The 25,065-nt window shown below is 35.0% G+C and overlaps 2 protein-coding genes and 1 non-coding gene across 10 annotated transcripts; 1 reads left to right on the top strand and 2 right to left on the bottom strand.

The window, feature by feature from the left end:
- The first annotated feature begins 2,850 nt into the window (after window positions 1–2,850).
- On the top strand, window positions 2,851–4,863 carry AHL20 (AT-hook motif nuclear-localized protein 20). Its single transcript, XM_086561851.1, has one exon. It carries the CDS (start codon window positions 3,798–3,800, stop codon window positions 4,665–4,667), a length of 870 nt encoding a protein of 289 aa, XP_086417977.1. The 5' UTR covers window positions 2,851–3,797; the 3' UTR covers window positions 4,668–4,863.
- A 10,079-nt stretch (window positions 4,864–14,942) lies between these two features.
- On the bottom strand, window positions 14,943–15,013 carry TRNAG-GCC (transfer RNA glycine (anticodon GCC)). The gene has a single exon. It is a non-coding gene; the product is annotated as a tRNA-Gly (tRNA).
- Window positions 15,014–15,626: 613 nt separating this feature from the next.
- LOC147500143 (Methyltransferase family protein) lies at window positions 15,627–23,310 on the bottom strand. Of its 8 annotated transcripts, none has more exons than XR_015196211.1 (8): window positions 22,936–23,285; window positions 22,751–22,860; window positions 17,870–18,075; window positions 17,504–17,595; window positions 17,079–17,181; window positions 16,600–16,742; window positions 16,243–16,400; window positions 15,627–16,072 (listed from the first exon to the last, which is right to left on the bottom strand). XR_015196211.1 is itself a non-coding variant. In XM_086561848.1 (8 exons), the coding sequence occupies exons 1-7, from the start codon at window positions 23,278–23,280 to the stop codon at window positions 16,267–16,269; spliced, it is 1,098 nt and encodes a 365-aa protein (XP_086417974.1). In that variant the 5' UTR covers window positions 23,281–23,310; the 3' UTR covers window positions 15,627–16,066; window positions 16,243–16,266. The 8 variants fall into 8 exon arrangements, 4 of the variants coding, with proteins under 4 accessions (XP_086417974.1, XP_086417975.1, XP_086417973.1 ...); XR_015196213.1 differs by having other exon boundaries at window positions 16,243–16,365; window positions 17,479–17,595; window positions 22,936–23,284; XR_015196214.1 differs by having other exon boundaries at window positions 15,627–16,066; window positions 16,243–16,365; window positions 17,479–17,595; window positions 22,936–23,284.
- Window positions 23,311–25,065: the final 1,755 nt, after the last annotated feature.

The following is a 25,065-nucleotide window of genomic DNA, read 5'->3' as shown; positions in this document are numbered from 1 at the left end:
GTGAAGCTATCGTTAATGGAAGTATGGCTTTGGAATCGATACTATTTAATTTTGTTGTGTGTTTTGATGGGTTATCTTGTGGTTCTAGTATAGAACGTGTTGGTGAAATGAGAATTGATTTCATAGGGGTTGGGGTACATTGAAGCTCTAGAGAAGCCATTAATGGGTAGAAACGCGATTTTCACAAAATATAATGGAATTGAGATTTGAGGGTATATCGGTGGATTGGGTTTTGTGAGGAATCAAACCGTGGGATTTAAATTGGAGATAGGTTGGTGGGTTGTGGTGGTGGTCAGTGGTGGAAGTTTTGGTGAGGAAGGAGATGAATATGAATCACGATTTGGGCTTGGGCCAAATCGTGGTGGGCGGGCTTATATGTTTTGTATGCGGATTTTTTTTTTTTATTTAACTTTAGACTATGGGCCTTAGGCTTTGGGCTTTTGGGTTAGAGGAGTTTGGGACTGGTTGACTGTTGTTGACCGTTGGCAAGTCGACTTTGACTTTGACCAGGGTTGACTTTGACAAGAGTTGACTTTGACCAGGGTTGACTTTGACCAGTTGACCCAATTTGACTTTTTAACTCGGATTATGATTCGGTCTATTAGGATAAGTCTAGGACTATTAGCATGTTTGACTTAGGCTAGGACCTTTCTAAATATACTTGTGTACGTGTATTTACTGCTTTGTGATTTTTCAGTCTTTTACGATACACAACGTTATGACACTTAGACATCCATGAAATTAATAACGCGTAAACCAAAATTACTTGAATCAAGATATTCCTTCGATTCCGAAATAATATATACAATAAATTTCAATAATCGTAAACAAAATTCTACCGCGACTCTTTTAGAACTCTCCGCCTCAAGTTTTGGAATTTAGTTTTACGATTTGTTGATGTCATATGTTAGGTGGGCATTTATTGAATGTGCCATAAATGGCCGATTAGTGTTAAAGTATGGGTATTCATTGAATGTGCCATGAATGACCCGATTGTTTGGGCCCCTAGAGAGGAACTAAGGTATTATTCGCCTTGCGGGTTAGTGGTATTAATTTGATTATACGAGTGTTTGGGTTTTCTTTTGAATAACTATAGGATATCTACATATGTTATATTGAAGTTCTAACTTTCTTTTTGCGGGGGGGTAGGACTTAATAACATTTTGTCGCGAGGGGTGTCCTACCCTTATCTGGCCGATGGATATCGGTAAGTTTTAATTCAATGATTTAAATATTAAAACAAGTTATTAGAATGAGTTAATATAATGAAACTTTTGCTTGGGAAGAAACTATCTTTGGTTGAAATGACGGAACTACTGTCTTCCAATTTGAGAATGATTAAGTTATGGGAAAATATAGCGTGATTGTTTAGATAATTAAAGTATGATAATGTTTATATGTGGTTAGTCTACTCATACCCGGCAAATTCCATTTTTCGACCCATGTTTTGCTTTGTTTTTTTAGCGTGGGTGTGTTCTTAGGAACATAAGTGGAAAAGCGATGGAAACGGCGTTTGATTTAGGATTCTTTTGGAAGCGGTCCGTTAGTTTTCTTTTAGGTCCGATTCTTATTGGAAGGATGTAATAGCGTAGTTTTCTTTTCATATGACATGAGAATACGATGTTAAGGACCTGTTATTCTTAGAATGTTATATTGATGATTTTTGATGGAAGATAGACTTGCATAAAGTAATAAAGAGAATTTTTGGAGATTATTTTTGCTGTTAAGATTCTTTATGATGTGGGTTTTAGGTTTTGACATGTGTTGTATCCACCCCATCATAGCCTGGGTTTTTAGACAATTGAACCGAGTGATGTTTGAGATATTTATATTTCAAATATTCATTTTTTTAATTGTTTAAAAATTCGGGCTGTGACAGATGTCCCTTACACATTAAATTAACCGAGCTATTTAGGCTCCGCTCGTCCTTGTTTTTAAAAAACAAAATGGAAAGAAGTGAATGAAATATACTCAAGACCAAAGCAACCATCATTCTCACTAGTACATAGAAAGAAATGAATTTCAAAACAGATAAATGTGCCAAAAGAGGAGCAACTTTAGATAATGGGCAACAACAATGGTGGCCTCACAGACTAGATTTCCTACATAGTATGGAGAACCAACACTTCACTTAATATAGATTTATTGCTTAAATCATTGTAATGTTGGAGGGGCTATAAGAGTCTCTCACCTTATATAATTGTAATTTTTTCTTTTTGCCTCGTAAACAACCGGCCCGTTATATGAACTCCAAAGAAACTCTACCATGAAAAACAATAAATTAGAAACGTATTGATTTTTGGTGGAGATATTTTTCCATAATATAGATCATCCTTAAAAAAAATCAACACATTTGAAAATGTCTAAACGTATCAAAATTTGCTTACAATGTTATAAAATTATACCATACATCTAGATTTTTCAAATTTCAAAACAACTTTTGACAAGAGTTAAACATTTTCCTTTGGGCTGATTTTTTGAAGAAATATTCTCCATTATGAGAAGATTATCTTCACCAAAAAGCAGCCCTCAATTCATCTTATAAATTCACTTTTGATGGTGGAGTTCATATATATAACGGGCTCGTATACACAATTACCTTTAAGCAAAAAAAAAAAAAAAAAAAAAAACCCTTTAAAAAACAATCGGAACTTGAACATGCACAGAAACGAGCTAGACTTGATAATAACCTGCCCTAAACCCCTAACTAAGTTGTAATGTTCAAGCTCGAGTTGAACATAGTTGTGATCTTAGTGTACATATTCAAGTTCAAATCTTGAAGAATCTTGAAGAATCTAGATTCCTATTCTTCATTAGATCTAGAAACTAACTATAATGTCCATAATTGAGGCAATTGAAGTTTTTCAATTGGATTCAACCGTGAATACTAACATTTTCCTTATTTCAAGTTTAATCGGTCTTTTTCTCATACAATTTGTTCCATTGGATGCAAACATTTCAACACTTTTCTCAACTTTCTTCTTTTCAGTCTCTTTGGAGCATCCGTTGATGTGTCGGGGTGCGAGAAAACGACGTGCTCTCCACCTGCTCACTATGCACACGACCCCACAAAACCCTAGTTTCCAAGACCCCTAAAAAAGAAGAGATCGCTGAGAGACTATATCGATCAAGAACAAATTAAATGAAAAAACAAAGAAAAGAGCCCATGACAAAACCCTCCCTCATGAAAACCCGGAAAACCAAAGAAAGTTAGAAAGAAAGTAAAAACAAATAAACAATTAAACTTACCCAGCAAAAAAAAAAAAAACTAATAAACAAATCATATAAATTCTCTCTCCTCTTCCTAGGCTCTCTTTGTGATCGCTTTCTTCTCTCTCTTCTAAACTTCCCTAAATAGTTTATACTATGTGACTTCAAATCTCTCATAAGCAGCTGGAACTAAACTCCTTTATTCTTCTCTTTGTTATTGATTCTATAAAAGGTGCATGTAGCATTTGTTCTTTGTTTTTGTTCCTTTTACTTCTTTTCTATACCTTCAACCCCTACTAGTTTTTGTAACATTATTTTTCTCCTTTCTGTTTAGCTCAAAAAATTTGGTAAATCTGTGTGTTTGTTCTTTCTTACTTTCATTTCACCTACTGATATAAATATAATACTTCTTTCCCTTGTGTTCTTGTTGATTTTGAGTATCAGTCAACTGTTTTTCTCCTGTTTTCAGCTTGTTTACATGTAAAAAGAAAAAAGGAAAAAAAAAGTTGTACAATTTTGTGTTTTTTTGTTTGAATTGTAGTCTGATTTGTAGTAGAGAATTTTGTGGTTTTCTTTGAATTGTAAGAATGGCGAATCCGTGGTGGACTGGGCAGGTGGGGCTGCCGGGGGTTGAACCTGGAACAGCTGGTTCGCCTGCCTTTAGAAAACGCGAGCGGGGAGAATTGTCATCAATGAATGATAATAGTGGAAGTGGGGGTAGAGGAGACGATGATGATGAAAGAGACAACGGCGATGAACCAAAAGAAGGAGCGGTCGAGATAGGAAGTCGTCGACCAAGAGGTAGACCACCTGGGTCAAAGAACAAACCAAAGCCACCGATCTTTGTAACTCGAGATAGCCCAAACGCGCTTAGAAGCCATGTGATGGAGATTGTAAGTGGGACTGATGTAGCTGAAAGTGTAGCCCAATTCGCAAGGAGGCGTCAACGAGGTGTCTGTGTACTTAGTGGTAGCGGCGTAGTAGCCAATGTTACATTGCGACAACCTTCAGCCCCAAGTGCCGCTGTGGCCTTGCAAGGCCGATTTGAGATACTGTCTCTAACTGGTTCATTCCTTCCTGGGCCGGCACCACCAGGGTCAACTGGATTGACAGTCTATTTGGCTGGCGGTCAAGGACAAGTGGTAGGCGGTAGCGTGGTTGGTACACTTATCGCAGCTGGTCCAGTTATAGTGATTGCAGCAACATTTGCAAATGCAACATATGAGCGGCTACCAATTGAGGACGATGAGGATGCAGAAGGTGGAGGTCAAGGACAGCTCCCTGGCGGTACAGGTAGCTCACCACCACCAATTGGAAGCAGTTCTAGTCAGCAACAATCCGGTCTACCCGACCTATCTTCTTTACCGGTATATAATAATCTGCCTCCTAACCTAATTCCCAATGGACAACTGAGCCAAGAGGCTTATGGTTGGGCTCACGGTCGCACACCTTTCTGAAAATAAGTATATGAAGAAACTGACACTAGTAGATGATAGTTTGGCCAGTTATCTTCCCTCTTTTGTGTTGTTGAAAGAATAAAAAGAAGTTGAAAAGACACCATAGTTCTATATGTATATTTCACTTCTTTCTTTGGTTTTTTCCCATCAATCTCCTGTTCCATCAATACAAGTAGCTAGTTTTTTTTTTCTTTCACTGCTGGCTTGTGTTTATTTTCTATTTTAGTTATATTGTATTCTCCTACCCTTTTTTTTTTCCGATTATGTATGCTTAGAGGTTAATTGATAAGTTGTGCCACCATATATGGATATTGTTGCTTTTTAAGATTTCAGGGTTTATGCTCACATCTATATATTAATGGTTTAGGATACTAACGTCATTGATTATGTACTATGAGTTTCAGTAGTTCTCTGTTGTCAGAAATGATTATAATAAAAACACTAGATTATTAAGAAATAAATAAAAGAATAGTTTTGAAACCTTAAAAGGGATTTCATGATTTCAACTTCAATCCAATATCGCCTGCTTTGCTAATTATTTAGAGAAAATTTGTAATAATGAGAGTTCTATGGATGAGTGATCAGATCTGTTTTGATTCATATTTGAAGTTAGAACACAAAATCTGTCAACTAATTAACATTATGGATTTTTGCAACATGAATACATAATTAAAATCATATATCTTGATGATGTGTGCTATTATGGACTTGGATAATACAAAATTGAACTGTGTTGTAGGACCTGCTCATCAGCCATCACTCTTTCATGTTCTTTGAAATTGAGGTTTTGTTATCAAACAAAATAAAGTAGGTGAAGGTACATATTATAAGGGGTCATTAGAGTTTCGACAAAGAAAATTAATGAAACTGTGTAGATCAGAAAATAGTTCAAAAATATAGTAAGAGCATAAAGTTAGAATTTTTTTTATATTAGTTTGAAGAAGTCAAATTATATACAAATTAGTTCTCATTTCTATTTAGATAAACAACTATATACTTCTACTGAAATCCTCTTATTTGCAGCTCTGTCCCAAAACATGGCAGCTCAAACGTTGACTTGGTAACTAATTAACTTCATCTGAAGGGATCAAATTTTTTTGTAGAGTTCCTTTTTTTCTGCGAATACACGCACAGCGTCAGCTTCCCAGTTCTCTTTCCCTATACAGTCAAAGTAGCTTTCTTTGTGGCTCAATTTTACCATGTACATTTTTTTATACATCTTTCGCTTACCTAGCAAAAAAAGAGAATAAACAAACTATGACAATTTGTATACGGCTGGTGTGAGTATTTTACATAATGAGTTATTGACCAGGTCTCTTATTGAATAAAGTCACAAACTATCAAGGGACACTAAAATTGAGCTTGAGCGAAATTTCCAGCTATGGTGACCACTTAATTAGAATACTGGGACCGTTAAGCAAATTGTGATACTATACTCCCATGATTGTGTCTTTAGAACGGCGATGGGTGGGGAACGAATGTTGGTAGTCGAACAAGTGCTTAAAGATAAGAGTTAATTGTTATTTTTTTTGCTCAGTAAGTTAAAAATATATTAAAAGAAAAACAAAAGAATGGTTCTGAGATCATGCGGAGGCAGTTTCTCAGTTACAGGCTCATACCCATCCATAGATATACACATCTAGGTGGTGCATTAACATAATCTACTAAATTGTCGATAAAGGGTGTTCCCATTTAAGTCCTCAATTTAGCTCGGCTTTTGCAAGTGTGTCGGCAGAGATGTTTGCTTCTCTCCAAAGAGTTAATTGTTAGTGACTATATATATGAAATGACTGTAGGATTGCAATTGTTAGTGACAATATGTGAAACGAATGTAGGATTGATAATGCTTCTGAATAGAATGTTGGAAATAAAGATCTATAACCATTTCGGGCATAATACTCTGTTATAGAAAGCACAGGGTTTTATCCACACTACTATTTAACTTGAAAGGTGTTTAGGTTTTAATGTAGCCTTCCTAAGACAGTACTCCTCTTGAGAGAATAGTTACATGTTGGAATCTCTGGATGATTAGTATTTCAAATTACTATTCCCAGTAGGACTCATTCTCTGATTTGGAAACCGAGAGTGTATTCCAAATAGGAGTATTTATTTGTTTTGGAAACAGACAAACTTACTTCTATATAAACAAGGACTTTGCGTCCATAAGAGAGAGAAACACATCTAGCACTTCTAAACCCAAGCCTTCTTCTTCTCTTCTTACTGTTAGCCGCCAGAGAGAGTTATACTGCCGTTCTAGAGAGTAGTTTGTTCTAGTGCAAGTCAAACTGCTGTAAACTATTGAATCATGTGAGGAAGATGCCACTGCTGCCTTTCTGCACCATTGGAAGGGGCGAAATCTTTCTTTAAGGACAGCCTAATCCGCGCCTTGGTTGTTATCTGTTACTGCTGTCCTTGCCTATTGTTCCTTCTGTTCTACTCTAGTTGCTGTTTACATACAACTATTCTAACAATCTTAAGGAAAGATATTTGTAGTAGAACAAAGGAGAGTGCTTTAATACGGCAATCAAAAAATAAGTCTTTTACTTTTAGTTATTGTTTGTGTTATTAGGTTATGACTTTAGAAATTTTCTAATAATTTCGTTTTTGTTAGGGAAACCAATTAAAAATTGAATCTTAATTGATCTTTTGTGGTTTATCAAACCATATATAGTTATAGACCTTTTCTCCTACATTTGTGGGAGTCAAATTTGAGATTTCTATCAAGAAAAACGTCAAAGTTCGTTTTTTGACAGTTGCATCACTTTTACGGAAACTACTGTAACTTTCAGCTTAGAGCTCGATTTTGCAATCTGCTTCTTATGTTGGATAGCTGATTCAAAGAGCTTTCTAGTGGTATAAGGCTTGATACCCAATTCGTCTTGAGCTGGTTCAGAATTACAAGTTCTTTTGAACTTTTTTTCTAAAAGGAGGAAAATATGGTAATCCGGTTTTTCAATCGGTTAGGTATCGTATTCTTTCACTCTTTGCAATTTTTTTGGTTTGATTATATGGTGATATTCTTGTCTTGAGTTGCATGCTAGTTTTTCTTAGGAGGAAAATCCCTAAGCTTAAACTTCTTTAATAACCTAGTCAACAAATTATACGTGTTTATCACTAAGATGTTAATTGGTTTGACTAAAAGTAGTTTGATATTAATTTTCTTTGTACATATGTAGATGTATGTAGATGGTCTAAGAGTGACATTAAGATATTTAATATCAACCACACTCAAATCTTGGATAATAATTATAATGTATTCAATGCATAATTGCTTACCTCTATTGAGTGTACGTGTTGTTAGACGATGGTTATAATTGTACTGTTATGAAAATACATGTTAGATGAAGTAACTTGTAGCTTATATCTAATATAGTATATGTTAAAGTTATGTAGCATGCTAGTTTTGGATATTAATCATCGTGGATTTACTTTGAACTTGATGATAGTTTATTGGTAAATTTTTCTAGTTGAAGACATTAATATGTTGAGCCATTAGATGTTGTGGTAGTACTTGAGGTCTTGTTGATAGAGTATTCTATCTTACTTGAGCTCATGTAAAAAGAGAAGGTGAAGTCCTCAGTTGTTTTGCATATTCAGTGGCTAGATTTGCTTAAATATCGTATATTTTTTGTTGAGAGGGATACAGTTAAAGTTTATTTTTCCTAAACTTATGATATGATATTAATCATGTTTGGCATGAATGCATTATTTAACATTGGCATGAAACTTAACCATGTCATATATTATTAAGTAATGAGCATCGTTGTTTACGAGAGGAAACAATATGGGAAACAATCAATATCCTCCTAAACCTAATTTAGTCAAGGAGATGTAAGGTTATGGATTGTCTTCTGAGATAATATCCTCCAGTGACTATTTTAGACAAGAAGATGTAACGCTTGTAGATTGTCTTATTAGCCATTATCCTCCTATGACTATGAATAAATAGCCAAGGTGATGTACAAGTACGTGGATTGTCTCACTATATAAGTTGGAATGTTGAATGATGAAAAGAAAAATGATAATGATATTATTTTGGGTAAAACCCTTTTCATCTAATTCTTCTATTCTTTAAAATTCATTTGAATCACTTGTGTATTTTCTTTCATATAGATAGCATGAACATAATATAACTATGTTTAATATGATATATAATCATAGACTTGAGTAAAGTATATTATTGTCATAAGAGTGCATATTATTGTTGTTGATTCTTTTAGTATTTGTAGCGGTATAATGTGTTTTGCATATAAGTTTGATTAGGTTGAATAACCATTGAACTGTGGGGGGTGGTGACCCATATACATGACACTGTTTTACCATAGTTTACCTCACAAGATAATTGGAAAGACACTGAACTACAAAGTATGGAAATATTTTGGACCTATCAAAAAATACTTCAAAATGTGGGGGGTATCTTGCCAAGGTTATTGTGAATGAATCTAAAAGAATATTTTTTTTAGACCTAGAACTATCTAGTAGATACCCATTGGTGAAACTTATAATAGTGATGTTTGTTTTTAGTTGTCATGCGTAATAACAATCTTGTAGATACCGCACTATTATTGAATGTTTTATATGCTAATTTTATTTGAGGATGTGTTTTCTGTGAAATTGGCATAGAGTGGTTGGATGTTTATAATGAACTACATAAGAGGATCCCATATTTCTGAACAAGAAATTTGGAAGACTATCAGTGAGTATATCCACCATTCACGGTGATGATGTTTATATATTTATTGAGGAAGATTCATTAACCTATAAGGAAGTTGTTTGTCTATGAGAAATGTCATTTTTGAAGAATACAACCCCTAAATTGACTCTTGATTTATTGGGGGGTCTATAGGTTGAATTGGATCTTCAAGAGAAAACTAAAACGTGATAGTTGTATTGCAAAATACAAGGCTAATAATAATAGCCAAGGGATTTCACTCAGAGACAAGATTTATACTACTTTGGAACCTTGCTCATGTAACTAGAATTTCTTCTTCAGAATTCTAAAGACTCTAGTTGAGTAGTTGTGCGGAACTACAATACCAAGTAGTACCAGATGATGAGCTTAAGATATACAATTTAGTTAAATCTTTGTATGAATTGATTCAAGCGCCTATAAATGGCATGAGCAATTCAACAACATATTGGTGTCGTATGGATGTTAAACTATCATTGTTGATAAAGATGTGTCATTTCTTTAGAGTAAAACAAGACATATGTGTTAATCTCTTTTTGTTTAGATGATTTCATATCATGAGTGCTAGCATTGAGAATGTGTATGAGACAGAGAAATTCCTATTTGAAACACATAATAAACCGTCATTGGAGATGATAGTTCATTATGTTGTTAAACTCATTTCTGTAACTACTATATTCAGTTGTCAAGATGTTGACGTTTGAATATGGTTGAAGCTCACAACGTACCTTAAACCAGACCGGCCGGATGGTATAAGGAAATTTTAGGCACTACAGAATTGAATGACTGGTGAATATAGGAATTAAAATTCATGTTGGTCTCATTATGTTGTTATAGCACTTAGTAGAAATATTTTTCATTGAAAACTATAGGTATTACGATAGTAAGCATGCGTTAACACCTATTGTGGTAAATATTCATCTTATGAAAAAATAATCTACTTGTATTTTCTCATACTAAATATATCAATATCATTGGTAGCCTATTATACTTGATGGATTATATATGTGAGACATGACATTGTCTATATTAATGGCATATTGAGTTGATAACCCATTGTTCTTATAAAGAACATTGGATGTATATTGTCAAATTATCCAAGTACTATAGCAGAGGCATTGATTATGGATTTATATTTAGTAGATTTCCATCATTGTTGAAAGGGTAATGTGTTATAAGCTGGATCCAGTAATGTTTATGTGTTTACCCTTGGTGGAAATTGAGTGTCTTGGATATCATCCAAGCTAACCGCCTTAGAAAAGGCATGTGATGATGTTGAGTGGGTTAGCAACCTCTTGGCAAACCTTCATATTGGCTTTAAATAGTCTCCTAATGTGTATATGTTTTGCAACTGTCTCATTGCAATAGCTAAGACATAAAGAAATATGTGCAATGGGAAAAGAATACATGTAAGTTTGAGATATAACTTAATCAAGCAGCTGCTAGAGATTATATTAGGTTGGACTTCGTTTGGCTACATGTCTGACCACACCACTTTTTGGAGGCAAGTGGTTATATGTCGAGGGGGATGAGACTTATGCCCATATATAAGGCGACACTGACGGCAACCCTACCTATGTGATTGGAGATCCCATGAAGTAGGTTCAAAGGGAAAAACAAGTCACTTCGTCGTCCTGCAGTACTATCGTCTTATTTATTTATGAGACGTCCTACCATATGGCGAAATGGTACTATAGTATACTTTGTATAACTAGAATTGCAATGAGTAAGGATGAGTTATTTAACTCTTATTGGATTCCATATCCCATATTTTAATGAGGTGGTGTATTTAAACTGCAATGTACACATGATGGAAATCCACCTACATGAATGTAGAACTGGGTTGGTTCTTATGAGTATTCGGGCAAGTACTCTAGAGCATTCATGGAACACAGGAAGCGCAAGGGCCAAAAAGTGCAACACCGTAGAACTGACATATAATGAAAAAGCAGTGTGGGTGCATGTGATCTATTTTACTACAAGAGAATGTTGGTTCAAAGATTTGTTAATCCACCACTTTCACGTATTATAAGACATGTTATCCTATGACTGGTTCAAGCCCGTAAAGCACCAATATCTTAGGCATTAACTTTTTCGATTCTCTCTGGCATTTTGTAAACCAATTTCTTGTCATATCCTATTCCGAAATAGTGGGGGACTATAAGTATTTTGAAATAGTAGGAGATTGTTGGAATCTCTTGATGATTAGAATTTCAAATTACTATTCCCAGTAGGAGTCATTCTCTGATTTGGAAACTGAGTGTCTATTCCAAATAGGAGTCTTTATTTGTTTTGGAAACAGAGGAACTTACCTCTATATAAACAAGGACTTTGCATCCATAAGAGGCTTCCTCTTCTTACTGTTAGCCACCAGAGAGAATTATACTGCCGTTTTAGAGAGTAGTTTGTTCTAGTGCAAGTCAAACTGTTGTAAACCATTGAATCATGTGAGGAAGACGTCACTGCTGTTTTTATGTACCAGGGGTGAAATCTTTCCTTAAAAACAGCCTAATCCGCGCCTTGGTTGTTACCTGTTACTGCTGTCTTTGTCTACTATTCATTCTGTTCTACTCTATTTGTTTACATACAACTATTCTAACATTACATACAGGAATAGTTTTAGCTCGTCGAGATGCAACACTGAGTCTTGAAAATATTTGGATCATTTTGTAGGTGCGTTTCCTGACTTGCTTCTGTCAATTTTCTAACATTTTGGAGTATTAACTCACTAACTGGATTGTGAAATAAGCAAATAACTCATATTTGATGAATCTTTTACAAACTCTCATGCCAAGATAAGGTGATCATACTCGCTCATATGGGAAATGATTAAAATGTGCTTGCGACTTAGACCAGCATGTTTTCGGATTCATATGCTCTCTTTTGAAATGATATATAATATACCAAAACCATTAATATTTTATTGATCTCACTCAGAGACAGAAATTTTAAACTCTCCTCTTCACTGCCATGCGGTCCTTACTCCTTACCAATCTTCAACAGATGAATTGAACTTGATAAGTTCATATTGAAGCAACGTATAGCATTGTCAGTCAAAGACCCCAACGCCAGCAAAGAGATTAAACAACTAAGGATTTAGATATGCACAAATAAAGTCTATGCTTTATATAAGGAGATACAGATCGCCTACGCTAGGGCGTTGAATACTTCCAACAGACAACGCGCTAATTATTCTTAAAGAAACTAAACTAATCAGAATCCACAATTCAAAACACAAAAGGCGTTGGGTTGAAATCAACGCTCTGGCATAGGTGACCTATGAATTCTTTTTTTCTAACACTCAAAGTATCCTAGAGGCTATAAAACATGAAGGACCCCATTCACATGGATTCACGTGGCATACTTAATAAACGTTAATATAGAATTAGGGAACAACTTGGCATACAACATTCCAATGGTAAAGCCGCAATATCTAGGGACCCCTGTTAATTCAATTATTGCTTCTCTAACAATTAAAATAATCTTCATTAAGACTATAACAGTAAATTGATTTAACCTATTGTATCATTTGCCTTTCCGGCCATGTGTACGTTCACCAACACTTCAACCCCTTTAATCTGTCATGCTAGATCCAAAGAAGTGAATTGATTAGCTTGGTTGAAAAGTAGTTTGGTAAACTTAAATTTACTAGATCGATGTGAACCACTAATTAAACCATATTTTAAAGAGTGGATTATCGATTAAACTATTGCTAATGGTGCAGAAGCACGCATCACCCAGAGAAAAGTAGGAGAAAGCCAGCTTTCCAACTCCTTCTTGACGACGAATTATTATCCTGTCGTCGTTGTCGTGGAATACACATCATTTTAAATTGAACCAATAAAATGTAGTTTAACCTAATTTTTTTTCAAAAACCAATAAGGTATCATTAGGCTTTGGCTATCTTCTTCTTAAGTTTGAGGTGGGAGCTACTGCAAGAATCTGCCCCTGCCAGCAAAAAAATGTTTAAACAATTTTTTTGTCAAATGTTTTCAATTGGATTTGCACACCTTTTAAATGTTTGGAATACATTGTTTCAGCTTAAATTATTCATCAAAGAAACATGAGAGAAGTGAAACTGATATAAAACAATGTTTCACAACAAACTAATGCCTGGAGATTGTCTTGAAGATCTTTAAACTAAAAATATATTAGGAGAAAATTAAATGGGCAATTTTATATTTTTATATCACGATATGAGATGTGTAGAAGCTTTTGTTATTTAAAAGAAATTCCATTTGATTTTGCAAACTGAACGAAGGTAGTTATTAGAGAAAGATGAAAGAAATAATATACAAGTACAGTATTCAACTACCCAGTCTTAAGTGCCAATCAAAGCAGCAATTTGAGATCGAGGGCCTTGCCGGCCTTCCATAGGTCAGAGAAATAGATGCAAACACGGTGAAATTAAAATGATGCATGTATTCAATATAATTTTAAATAAATAGATAGACATTGTTAAGCTTCAGGTTGTTCATCTCTGAATCGAAATGACCAAAATATTCGCTCCACCTGGTACAAACATTTGTCCATGGTCCTACTTGGTTGTTTTTCATTCTATCACTAAGGAGGGGATATGAAGTTTAAAGTCATTTGGTTAATTGTTGGTTTGGTACCTAGAGGCTAGACAAATATGCACTACCAAATGCAGTAACACAACTGCAAAGCACTTTTGGTACGTGGAATTTGCCTAGTCCTTCATATATATAGATTTGGTGGTCTATAAAAGGACAAAACGTCAGAACCCCTCAAAATGCAGCAACTTATGATGTACGTACTTCAGTTTTGGCAAGCTGGCCTTGGAAATAAAATTTGAAATGTAGTACAAAATGGTTAGTTATATACTTTATATACTTATATATAACTTATGACCATCGCCTAAAACAAGTTCACAGTTTTTTTTTTTAATAGATGGTATAAAGTATGGGGGACAAGTATTATTATATGGATTATTAATTTATTATATATACATGATAATATTTCTTATTGTTCTCATAATTAATTTATAGGGGTCCAGTAATTAGATTGCAAAAAGATTGAACAAATTAAAAGATTCATATGAGGATGAACTAACAATAAGAACACTGAACACACCAAAGGGTTACTAGCACATCTGATTTCCCAAAAATGTTACTAAAAAATAATTTATGTAAATGTGCTCTTACTTGCAACTAAAGAAACCCCCAAAAATTGCAAGAATATTAAAAATGAGTACTGAAGTGTTAATAACTTCATATATCAAATTGTCAAATAAATAAGTAAAACCTAAACTGGAAACTCAGAAAGCCAAAAAATGGAAGGATAACAACAGTGTATGTGTAAATGACAAAAAATGGGGAAAACTGCCAAGAAGATTGGATGGGGTTCAGCTCCCTAGGTAGTGAGGGTGGCAGGTGCCTTGCTTTCTATCATTTCCTATGGACAAGAAAAACGGATCTGTTGACTATGACCAGACCTAACATCCGTCCACGTAGCAACATTATCTGTCTTTGCAGTCCCTACAAATCCGCAACTCCTTCCTTGCCTTCCGTCAAATGCGGGAAACATGCAACCTGTCCCTGTCTCTAAAAATGAAAGACAAATAATGCACCAGCCGGGAATCGAACCCGGGTCTGTACCGTGGCAGGGTACTATTCTACCACTAGACCACTGGTGCTTGATGTCCAACAATATTTTTTTTTTAATTTAAATAATAGTCTCCAAACTTTGTTTATTTGACTCTCCCAAACTCCCAAGTTCGACTTTTGGTGATACTAAAACTGGAGTACATCACCTCATAAACCGAGCTATTTGGCCTTGGTTCACTACTTCACTGTGATGTACTCGTGTACACTACCCTCATAAGTTCTACCTATGAGATTAAGGTCCAAGAGTACAAATTGGCTCAAAGTGAAGAACAGCTGATCAGAGGATGTATACTAGTTTTCCATCAAATAAACACACCCACGTGAACTCAACAATTGTAATGGACAAGAGACATAATTCTAGGTTAACATTACAATGGAACAAAGCAGATTCTTTACTTCATAATAATACTCCAAGAAAGGAAAAAAAGAAAGTAATGTATAAGCTGGCATGAGTCTCGTCACATTAAAAATGCCCTAGTGTCATTTAAGTTCTGATTTGATTAGCAGTTGTCTGTTAGTGCACGATGAAATAAAGCGTTTTGATCATTTTAACATACAGCATACACAACATACAGATTTAAATTAGAGCTTTTAACTTTAAGGGAAAAGCACAAAAGCATGCAGATTTTATCACAAAAACTCTCACAATCAAACAAATTTCTTGCAATAAACTATCTGCATAAACATTTAAATGTATACAATTCTGTTGAGCATTCAATACTAACTTCATAAACTGTTGATGAAAAATCTAATTTTCTCCATTTGTTAGGACCATTTATAAACCAGGTACTTCACCAACGTGAACAACCATGCCCAGTCTAACCATTCCTAGTGGAAAAAGCACTGAGGAACAACTTCAATTTCTTGTCCAGTTTTTCCTACATTTACTTAGTAATACCCAAAGACTTCAGAACAAGCAACTTGTGTCATTCCAATGTGTGAGAGTGTAACTATGTTTCGCCTCTCCTAAAGCATCCTTACACTGGCAAGTTATAGACTCTGGTTTGAAGTTTTGGTGGGATGCAACAAATTCTTCCAATGGTGGCCACGATAGATGTAGGCAACATCTACCACAAAATAACCTGAACCTGGTCAAAAGGATTTCAGAACAATTAAATTGGAGGAAGAATGAAGACTTAGACGAAATATAATACTAATGTATAAACAGTTAAGACAGACCAACCAATCCTGCTATAGAGAGGAATCTGAAAAACTGTTGATGTGAAAATTAATTGCGTACAATACGTTCGAAACATACCTCAACAGGGAGCTGCCTGTAACATCAGATGGCCTTTTGGAACTTCCCATGGACCCAAACTCTACGCATGGTCTTCCCTTTCAGGCGATTGACCGAGTTCACACAACAGTACTCAAGCTCAAGCTGCAACAACATTGAACTATTTCACTTGTGGAATTCTGGAAAGAAGGAAAGCTTTACCAAATGTTGGGATAGTAACCAAATACTAGGGCAATTTATTTAGTACTTTTGGTAACATCATCCTATTCATAAAGAAATACAGAATCAATACATTAATAGTTGGTCGTATCCTATCCAACTGAGGAAGCTTTGACATTCGACAGTAGACTAAATTTAATTCCAAATGAAATTTTGTACCTCAATACAGCCTGCACCTAAGAAAAGCTCTCTCACTGTATCCAGAGAGAAGAAATAAGAACGGGTGCCATCAGATCGCATGTACTCCCTGAACCCAACTCTTTTATTTGGCTCAAAACGGAGCATAGTCATGTCATAGAGACCTGAGTTAGACAAACGATATGCATCAGTAACCAACATACAACATCTAAGCAAAGCACAGCTAGAACTAGATCCACCAAGAATAATACAGTTGTAAATTCTAGTGGATGATGACTGGTACACCAAAATGTTTTCCGCACCTACACCTAATTCATTTCTAGGATAATTGTAGGCAAACAAACACTTCCAATAGTGTTACCACCTATGAAAGGAAAACCAAGCACCAGCAATAGTCCAATTGGTCTTAGATGTTTTGTGTTATATGATTTAAGGATCCGTAGACTCTACATATATTCCATATAACTAACATTATTCATTGATTGCAAATCAACTATTACCATAATCTCTGAAAAGGAGTAATCCACCAGGCTTCAAGACAGATAAACATTCCACAATGGCTGTAACCATGCTTTGAAATGGTACGGCTGATAAGGTAAATATCTATTACATACAAAAGCAACAAATTAGGACATGAAGTGTCAATGGTATGCTCTTAAACAATATCACCAATAACATCAAAAGAATTACAGTCAAATCTCCACTGTTTCATTATCGTCTAGAAAAATTGCCAAATGGGTTTTCCCAAGACAAACTGATAACCAACTCAAAGGAAACATCAATTTCTCAAAGGTCATATAAAAATCCAAGTCTAAACAGATATCTAATCAGCTTCTCTATGCATTATAGAAGGAATGACAAAGGAAACCTAGAACACTGAAAAGAGAAACTGTTCCATACATAGATTATGTGATAGTTTACTTGCCATGGTAACAAAATCCATCCCACCAATGCAACATTTGCCTTTTTTGAAGAAAGATAAATCATCTAATTCTTTTTCTGTGTGTACACTACTACCTGAAAACCAAATGGAACACCAATCAGTAGATATAATCCCTTAACAAAATGATATACCCGGAAAAATAAATAAATAGCCACTTAAAAACTATATGACTAATATAAAGAAGTTACCACACGTTAGAGATATGTCCAGACTTTTAGACATGATTATTGTATAAGATTATAATGATCGAATTGTCAGAAAGTCTGCACTTGTGTCAAACAACGACACGTCTTCTTTTCGTAGAGTTGAGAAAAGAACTGGGAAAGGACAAGATTTAAGAGAACAAACCTGCTATAGAATCAATTGGCTTATTCAAAGAAGCTTCCCCATAATAGATCAACCAATTTGGAAATCCAGCCTGAGAAAGATCACAGACAAATGGATGAAACCGCTGCTTGATAGAGACTTTATCGAATGTAGCAATCACTTCCTTTGCTCTTTCAAGGGCCTCACTGCTGCAATCACATGCATAGACAATGATGCTCGGATTTCCACTACAAGGGAGACAGATTGTAGATATTTATCAACTGAAGCAAGTAAATCCATTGATTGAGAGTGTGCAAAATGTTAGAAGCATTAACAATGCAAATCAGGATAGCCAACAATTGGTAATTTGATATGTGCACATTGTGTTTACTTAACTATTACTATCCTATCAGTGTCAGTGGAAAATGGTACTGATGTTGACACTAATTAATGCAGATTGAAGTGGCGGAAGCAACACTTAATCGAAATCTACACTTTATAAAACCCTAAAAATCTCACCTTTATTGATAATCACTCAATAATTCATAACACACATAAACACAACTAAAACAACTCCCTGAAACCTTAACCATAAACCCTTATTTATATTAATAACAATAAAGCAACAACTAAACTAGTGGGCTCACGGCCCATGGGCTTGACCACTGAACCTTGAAAGAAACGAACTCATGTTCTACGTCATTCTCCCCAGTTTGAAAAGAACTCATCTCGAGTTTGTATACACAATTGACTGATGAAATTCACTGTAGCTGATGACCATCACTCTCCCGCTGTTCAAACGAATTCGACCTTGAATTTTGCCCAGATAATTACTCACAAGAAGAATAATGCACCATAATGTCTGCAAGTTTGCAAAATCACCATATGCAAAGCGATGCAAGAAGAAAGATGTAAAGCCACCAACATGAATTCTCTACTCTATGGGAATACTATCACATCCCAAAACAGAAAATACACATACCTCTAATTGTAACTTTAGATGCACATAACTAAAGAACTTTGTATAATTAATATCAAAATCCTCCCAAACTGAATCGGCATAGTGAACAAAATTCAAATTCATTTGCTCCGTATTCATCAAATATTGGTGAAGTATCTAAAAAACTATCATGTTCCTCCTCTAGACAAACATCAAAAATAGGAGGGGAATCCCAATCAACACAGTTTAAATCCATATTACAACCTCGCCAACAAATAAATCCTCAGTAGAAGAAGAAGTAGAATAAACCATAGTGGGCATAAAAATGGATGCATCATGGCTGTCCACTGTAGGGCTTGGTGCAGCTTGAACAGGGTCTGCTGTCTCCATTTCTGGCTTTTTATCATACTTATTTTTCTCATGTGATGTAAGAGAGAAAACATACCAGATTTCCGTGCTTCAGCCAAGAATGTCATACACATAGTGGTTTCTATATCTGGTGGTTTGAGCAGTTCCAAGATTAATTTCCTGCCATTATGCAAGAATGAGTGAGTGTTCTTGGCGTCATCATGAATACTCTTGTGATCAAACTGCCAAGGACGCCCTAGTAGGAGATGACAAACGTCCATTGGAACAACAGTGCACATTATTGTATCTTCATAAAGTCCTATAGTCAGTGGAACTAAACATTGATGATTGACTGCCACTGGATCTCCCTTTTTAAACCATTGGATAGAAAATGGTTTAGGATGTTTAGTGGTCTGTAGTCTTAGTTTATCAACCATCTTTTGGGAAACTAGGTTATCAATGGAACCACTATCAATAACAACAGTACACAATTTACCTTTACTGATATATCTGGTTCTGAAAATAGAATGACGCTTCCATGTCTCCTTATCATCCTCCCCAATGATCATTGTTAGTGCTGCAACTAAAGAGAAGTATGTTGCTGACATTACTGGGGATTGTGCGTGTTTCTGTTTGGGACTCCTAACAGATGATTGTTCTTGCATAGGTGTAGTTGGTGTTGTGTTATCAGCCCGTGGTGCATCCCAAAAAGGCTCACCACGATTAGGATTAGACGCATCTTAGTCAATTGAAGCGCCAGTGCCCCATCCTACATCCCAGTCATACTGATTTAACTTTGATTTTGTTATGCCAGTCAGATCTATCGACATAGCTCTATAAAGATTGAAACTTTAATCTTTAGAAGTAAAGATAATCGGTTTTTACCTTGAAAGAAGAAAAATTGAATCTCCGATGAGAAAATAAGCAAAAGATTGAAATTTAATTTTAGGTGAACATTAACACCATAAACAGTATTTTGTGAATAGTGTTTCTGATGAACAGTCAATGTTCTAAAAAATGCTAGGCGGTAGTCAGACGGTAGGGGAGCGGCGCCTAGACGGGCTAGGCGGTTTTATTTAATTAATTATTTAAATATATATGTATAATTATTATTTTTTCTCTGGATAAAACATGTTATTGGAATGAAATGATGTCACTAAAATTTGGAATAGGGGTATTAAGGTAATATAGTCTTTCTCTAGAAAAGTGTGGTTATATATTTTGTTTTTTTTTTTAAGGGCATGTGCACGAAAGCACGAGACTAGTTGCAAATAATCAACTATCATCAGCTCATATGCATCAATGCATGCCTCAAGTTCTAATTCCGTACCGGTAAGAATAAGATGGAGTAATCCTTATTTCAAGAGGTATTCCAAAGATAAAATTTCAGATTGATGTAAAATCCAAAGCATACAAGATCACAAAACGCATCAGATCTGGATCTGATTTGAAGGAATTTGAATTCAATTCAATCACCCATATTTGTTTTTTGCTTCCATCTTCAATTGAGGTTGAAACCAAGTACGATTTACCAACTCTCTCCAATTTCTTCCCACTCATTTTCTTTCTTCTCGACACCCCAATTCTTATTTCAATTTGATCTCATGAGATCTAATCTAATTTGGACTCTATATTTTTCCTTCAAATCGATTTGATTTCAGCACCCCAACTCTTTCTTTCTTTCTCTTCCTTGAATCTCTCCAAAGTTTCTTTTCAAAACCCGAGAAGAGAGACTGCCGATTGATTTTGTAAGCCCTAGTGGGCCTTTTTAATTTAATTGGGCTTGTAACATTTAAGTCTGTCTTTTTTTTTCTTTTTTTTTTGGACCCTCTAAACCATCCAGTCCCGCCTGGGCCGCCTAGGCTGATTAATCACCCGTCTGGGTCCTTCTAATCGGACCACCGATTTATAAAACGATTACATACAAAAACAGTTCGGCCAGGCACCGCCTAGCGCCTAGGTGCCACCTAGGCCGTTTTTTAGAACACTGTGAACAGTAACACGAAAAATTAAAACGAATAAGAAAGAAAAAGAAACTTGGATTTTACTCGAGAACAATTCGTGCTCCGATACAAAATGATGTAGATTTATAAACGGAAGCAATTAAGAATAAGAAATCCACAACTTATATGAAAAACAATTAAGAACCCTAAAATAAAAAAGTCTATTGACTATGACAAAGAAAATCACTACTAAACATCAACTAAAACAACCCCCTGAAACCCTAACCATAAGCCCTTATTTATACTAATAACAATAAAGCAGCAACTAAACTATTGGGCTCACGGCCCATGGGCTTGACCACCGAACCTTGAAAGAAACGAATTCATGTTCTACATCACTAATATTTACGGAGAAATTTTGTCCCTGAATAAAACCTTCACCAAACTATGAATATTACAAAGAATTAATCATTCCTCTAGGGCTAGACCACTGTTTTATAGAGAATTAACTCGAGAAATGAGAACGATTTATGATCTTAGTATAATCACACCACTACTTCATCAAAGCTATAGAAAACATCAAATCCAAGACCATATTGATGGATGTTGTCTACACCAGCTCGCTGAACCCACCAAGTCAGACAAACCCATAGCCAATTTAGATCAACGTTGGGTCATTAATGTCATTCATTGTCAGCCGGTGAAATCCACAAATTGTAAACATGAACGAAATACTCTACCACATCAGGTGAGTGTTATAGATAAAGGTTTCAGATTACTCTTCACTCTAGCTCTCAGAACCAATGGGCTTTGAACAGGTGGATGAACAGAATACAATGTATATTTTGTATATTTATGGGTCGAGGTAACCAAGAAAACGTGTGCGCCCACTTTACAATACAAATCTCGTATAAAGAAGGGTTCTCCCGCCCTGAAATAAGGTTTTAAGCGAGAAAGACGGGTTTGGTTGAAGAAAGGATCTGGGGATATATTAGCCTTACAAAGATGTCGCGTTTCAGAATCGAAATGCAATGAACGGTGTCATTCATCTTCAGCTAGCGAATACCATACACTGTAAATATGAACTATACTAAAAAAAACAGGTAAGTTCTTCATTTACAGATAACGTATAGGAGCACTCCTCACTCTAGCTCTCAGAACCAATTGGTTTTCAACAGGTGGATGAACAGAGCATGCCGCATTTTGAAGAAAAAGTCTGGGGATAAAGTAGCCTTGCAAAGGTGCTCGTACCAAATGGCCACATGATGGGTGACTTATAAAGTCGACGAAAGGTCAGAATCTTGGTTTATCCTGAGAGTTTGTCCATTTTAGATGATAGTATTTATAATTGTTTGGGGCTAAAACTAAAAGTAAAACAGTCTGAATACTTGTGCCAATCATACCTAGTCCTATTTAAGTCAAGACCCACTTACTAGTTGTAAACACAGTTTTGCGACAATGCAAGATATAATTAACTAGCCAAAATCAGAGACTCGTATTACATATTTACATTCAACTATCAACCAAATTTCAGACACAAGCCCGCTGCTAGAGTAATAGTTGACACCAAGAACACGTCGCAATCCAATGCCACATATTACAAGCCTATTGTCTCTAGATGAAAACGAAACAAACAACAAAGCACCAATGTGGGAATATTGTAAACTATAAATAACTGAGGTAATATATTACCGCAAAATGGGAAGAACAGTGCTTCCATTCCCACAGCCAACCTCCAAAACTTTAGAATCCTCATTAGCATGAAGTAATTCAGGGAACTCTTTCAACAAATACCGTCGCTCCTGGTTTCATATTTCCCAACATAATAACGCAAATATAAACAAAAAACAGAATTTTCAGTGTAGTGAAAGAAGTACCTTGAAGAACTTGCCAGTGGAGTGAAGGTTGTGGAAGTTTCTCCATGCATCTGAATAGTTAGAAGATGATGAAGAAGAAGATGAAGAGGGTTCGAAAGGGAGAAAATGGTGGGCGAATGATGGGTTGTTCTCGATTTCGTTTTTGAGGTGTTGCCACTCGAAATCTTTTGAGAAGTAAACACTTTCTTCTCCCATCAGTTTTGAGAGTGAAGAACCACCAGTTTGATATCCACTATCCAGTGAGTTACCGGGCTTTCGACCCGGCCCAACATAACTAGGTTCAAAGTTTTGAAGCAACTCCACGCGATTTTGGAAGTAATAATTTGTTCTTAATGTGTTTTTCATATTTTGATTCGTATTTTTTGTTTTGTTTTGGTTCTGTTTTCTTTTTTAATCCGTTCTAGTTATGACTGAAGGACAAACTAGTAAAATCTAAATTTTTGAGGATTTTGTGCCAATGAAACGTGTGGGCTGATAATTCCGTTGGAGCGCTTGGAGGAACCAACGCTGAGAGCAAAAAATCACTCCCTCTGGTGTATGGCTCCGTAGTCCAAATCTTTATCCTTAGATATATATTATAGCTATACCTTCTTGGCTTTATTTTTCAAGGCTTCATAGAGTCTCCAACTTTTTGTAAACACTAATACTAATTACGAAAAAATAGAAATTCCAAATCCTTAGATATATATCCCATCTAGAGTTTCCCAGAGTCTATAATTTTTCCTAAACAATATAACTAATTACAGAAAAAAATAAAAAATAAAAAAAAATAACTAAATTGCAAAAAATAATATTTTCAACCAAAAACGATTTTCTTAAAACCCTTACGCCACAAATAATAGCTTCAACACTGATCTCAGATGAAGTTTAATATAACAAAGTTTATTTCTAGAAAATGATAATTAAACTATAAAAGAACAAAGAAAAAAATGAATTAAGTTCCTTGAACATTTACTTTATGCATTTGTTAACCACACATGTGACTGGGAAAAAATAAAAAAAAAAGTAAACTAATCATAAAATAAAACAGTGTATACCAAAAACAAATAAAATTGTATTGTATGCACTGTATATATGGGCCTAACAAATAAAGTTGGATCAATTTGAGGTGTCATCCACTGTGGGATTTATACATTTAATCATAGTTAGTTAAGAATTTCAAAAACCACTAGCTTTTGACCCCGTCCTACGAACGGGTGTCGTTATATTAAATTATTGTAAAAAATATTAGCAACTATGTATAGCTATAAGATATGAAAATTATATTAATTAGTCATTCAATTTTTTTGCACCACTCTCTATAAAAAGGAAGCATCAAACTTTGATAAAACTCATAGACTTCTTTTTGTTGTTAGATATAATAATTGAAGTTTGATTGAAGTTTTGTGAGAATGCTCAATGTGACGAAGATAATATTGAAGCTACTTGAATAGCATGACATTCTTAATCATAATAAAAAAAAATTATGATAAACACTTCTTAAAATGCAAAACTATATTTGTCGAGACATTTATTCTCCCTACATATAATACAAACATGTTTTAGGGTTATTAGTTCAATGCATTTGCATCAAGTTTCTGATTTTCTATTAATTATTCTTTGAGGTTAGTTCAATGTAGTACATTGCATTCAGTTTTCAATTTCTCATTAATTATTCTTTGATGTTAGTTCAATACAGTTGCATCAAGTTTCCGATTTTCCATTAATTATTATTTGAAGTTAGTTCAGTGAAATTGCATCCACTTTATAATTTCCGTTAGTTATTCATTAAGGTTAATTCAAAGATGCTTGCATCCGGTTTTGATGTTTCGTTAATTAGTCTTTGAGATTAGTTTAATGCATTTGCATCCGTGTTCCAATCTCCGTTAATTACTCTTTGAGATTAGTTCAATACATCCGATCTAGTTTATGATTTTCCATTATTTATATTTTGAGGTTAGTTGAATGCGATTTTGCATCCCATTTCCGATTCCCATTATTTATTTTTTAGGTTAGTTCAATGCAGATTGCATCAAGTTTCCGATTTCGTTAATTATTTTTTTGCGGTTATTTCAATACATTTGTATCCAATTTTCAATTTCATGTTAATTGTTCTTTAAGGTCAGTTCAATGCATTTGCATCCAGTTTCT

This window comes from Coptis chinensis, chromosome 5, assembly GCF_015680905.1.
Source record: "Coptis chinensis isolate HL-2020 chromosome 5, ASM1568090v1, whole genome shotgun sequence".
In the NCBI taxonomy this organism is placed as follows: domain Eukaryota; kingdom Viridiplantae; phylum Streptophyta; class Magnoliopsida; order Ranunculales; family Ranunculaceae; genus Coptis; species Coptis chinensis.
This window is presented reverse-complemented; position numbering and strand designations above follow the sequence as displayed.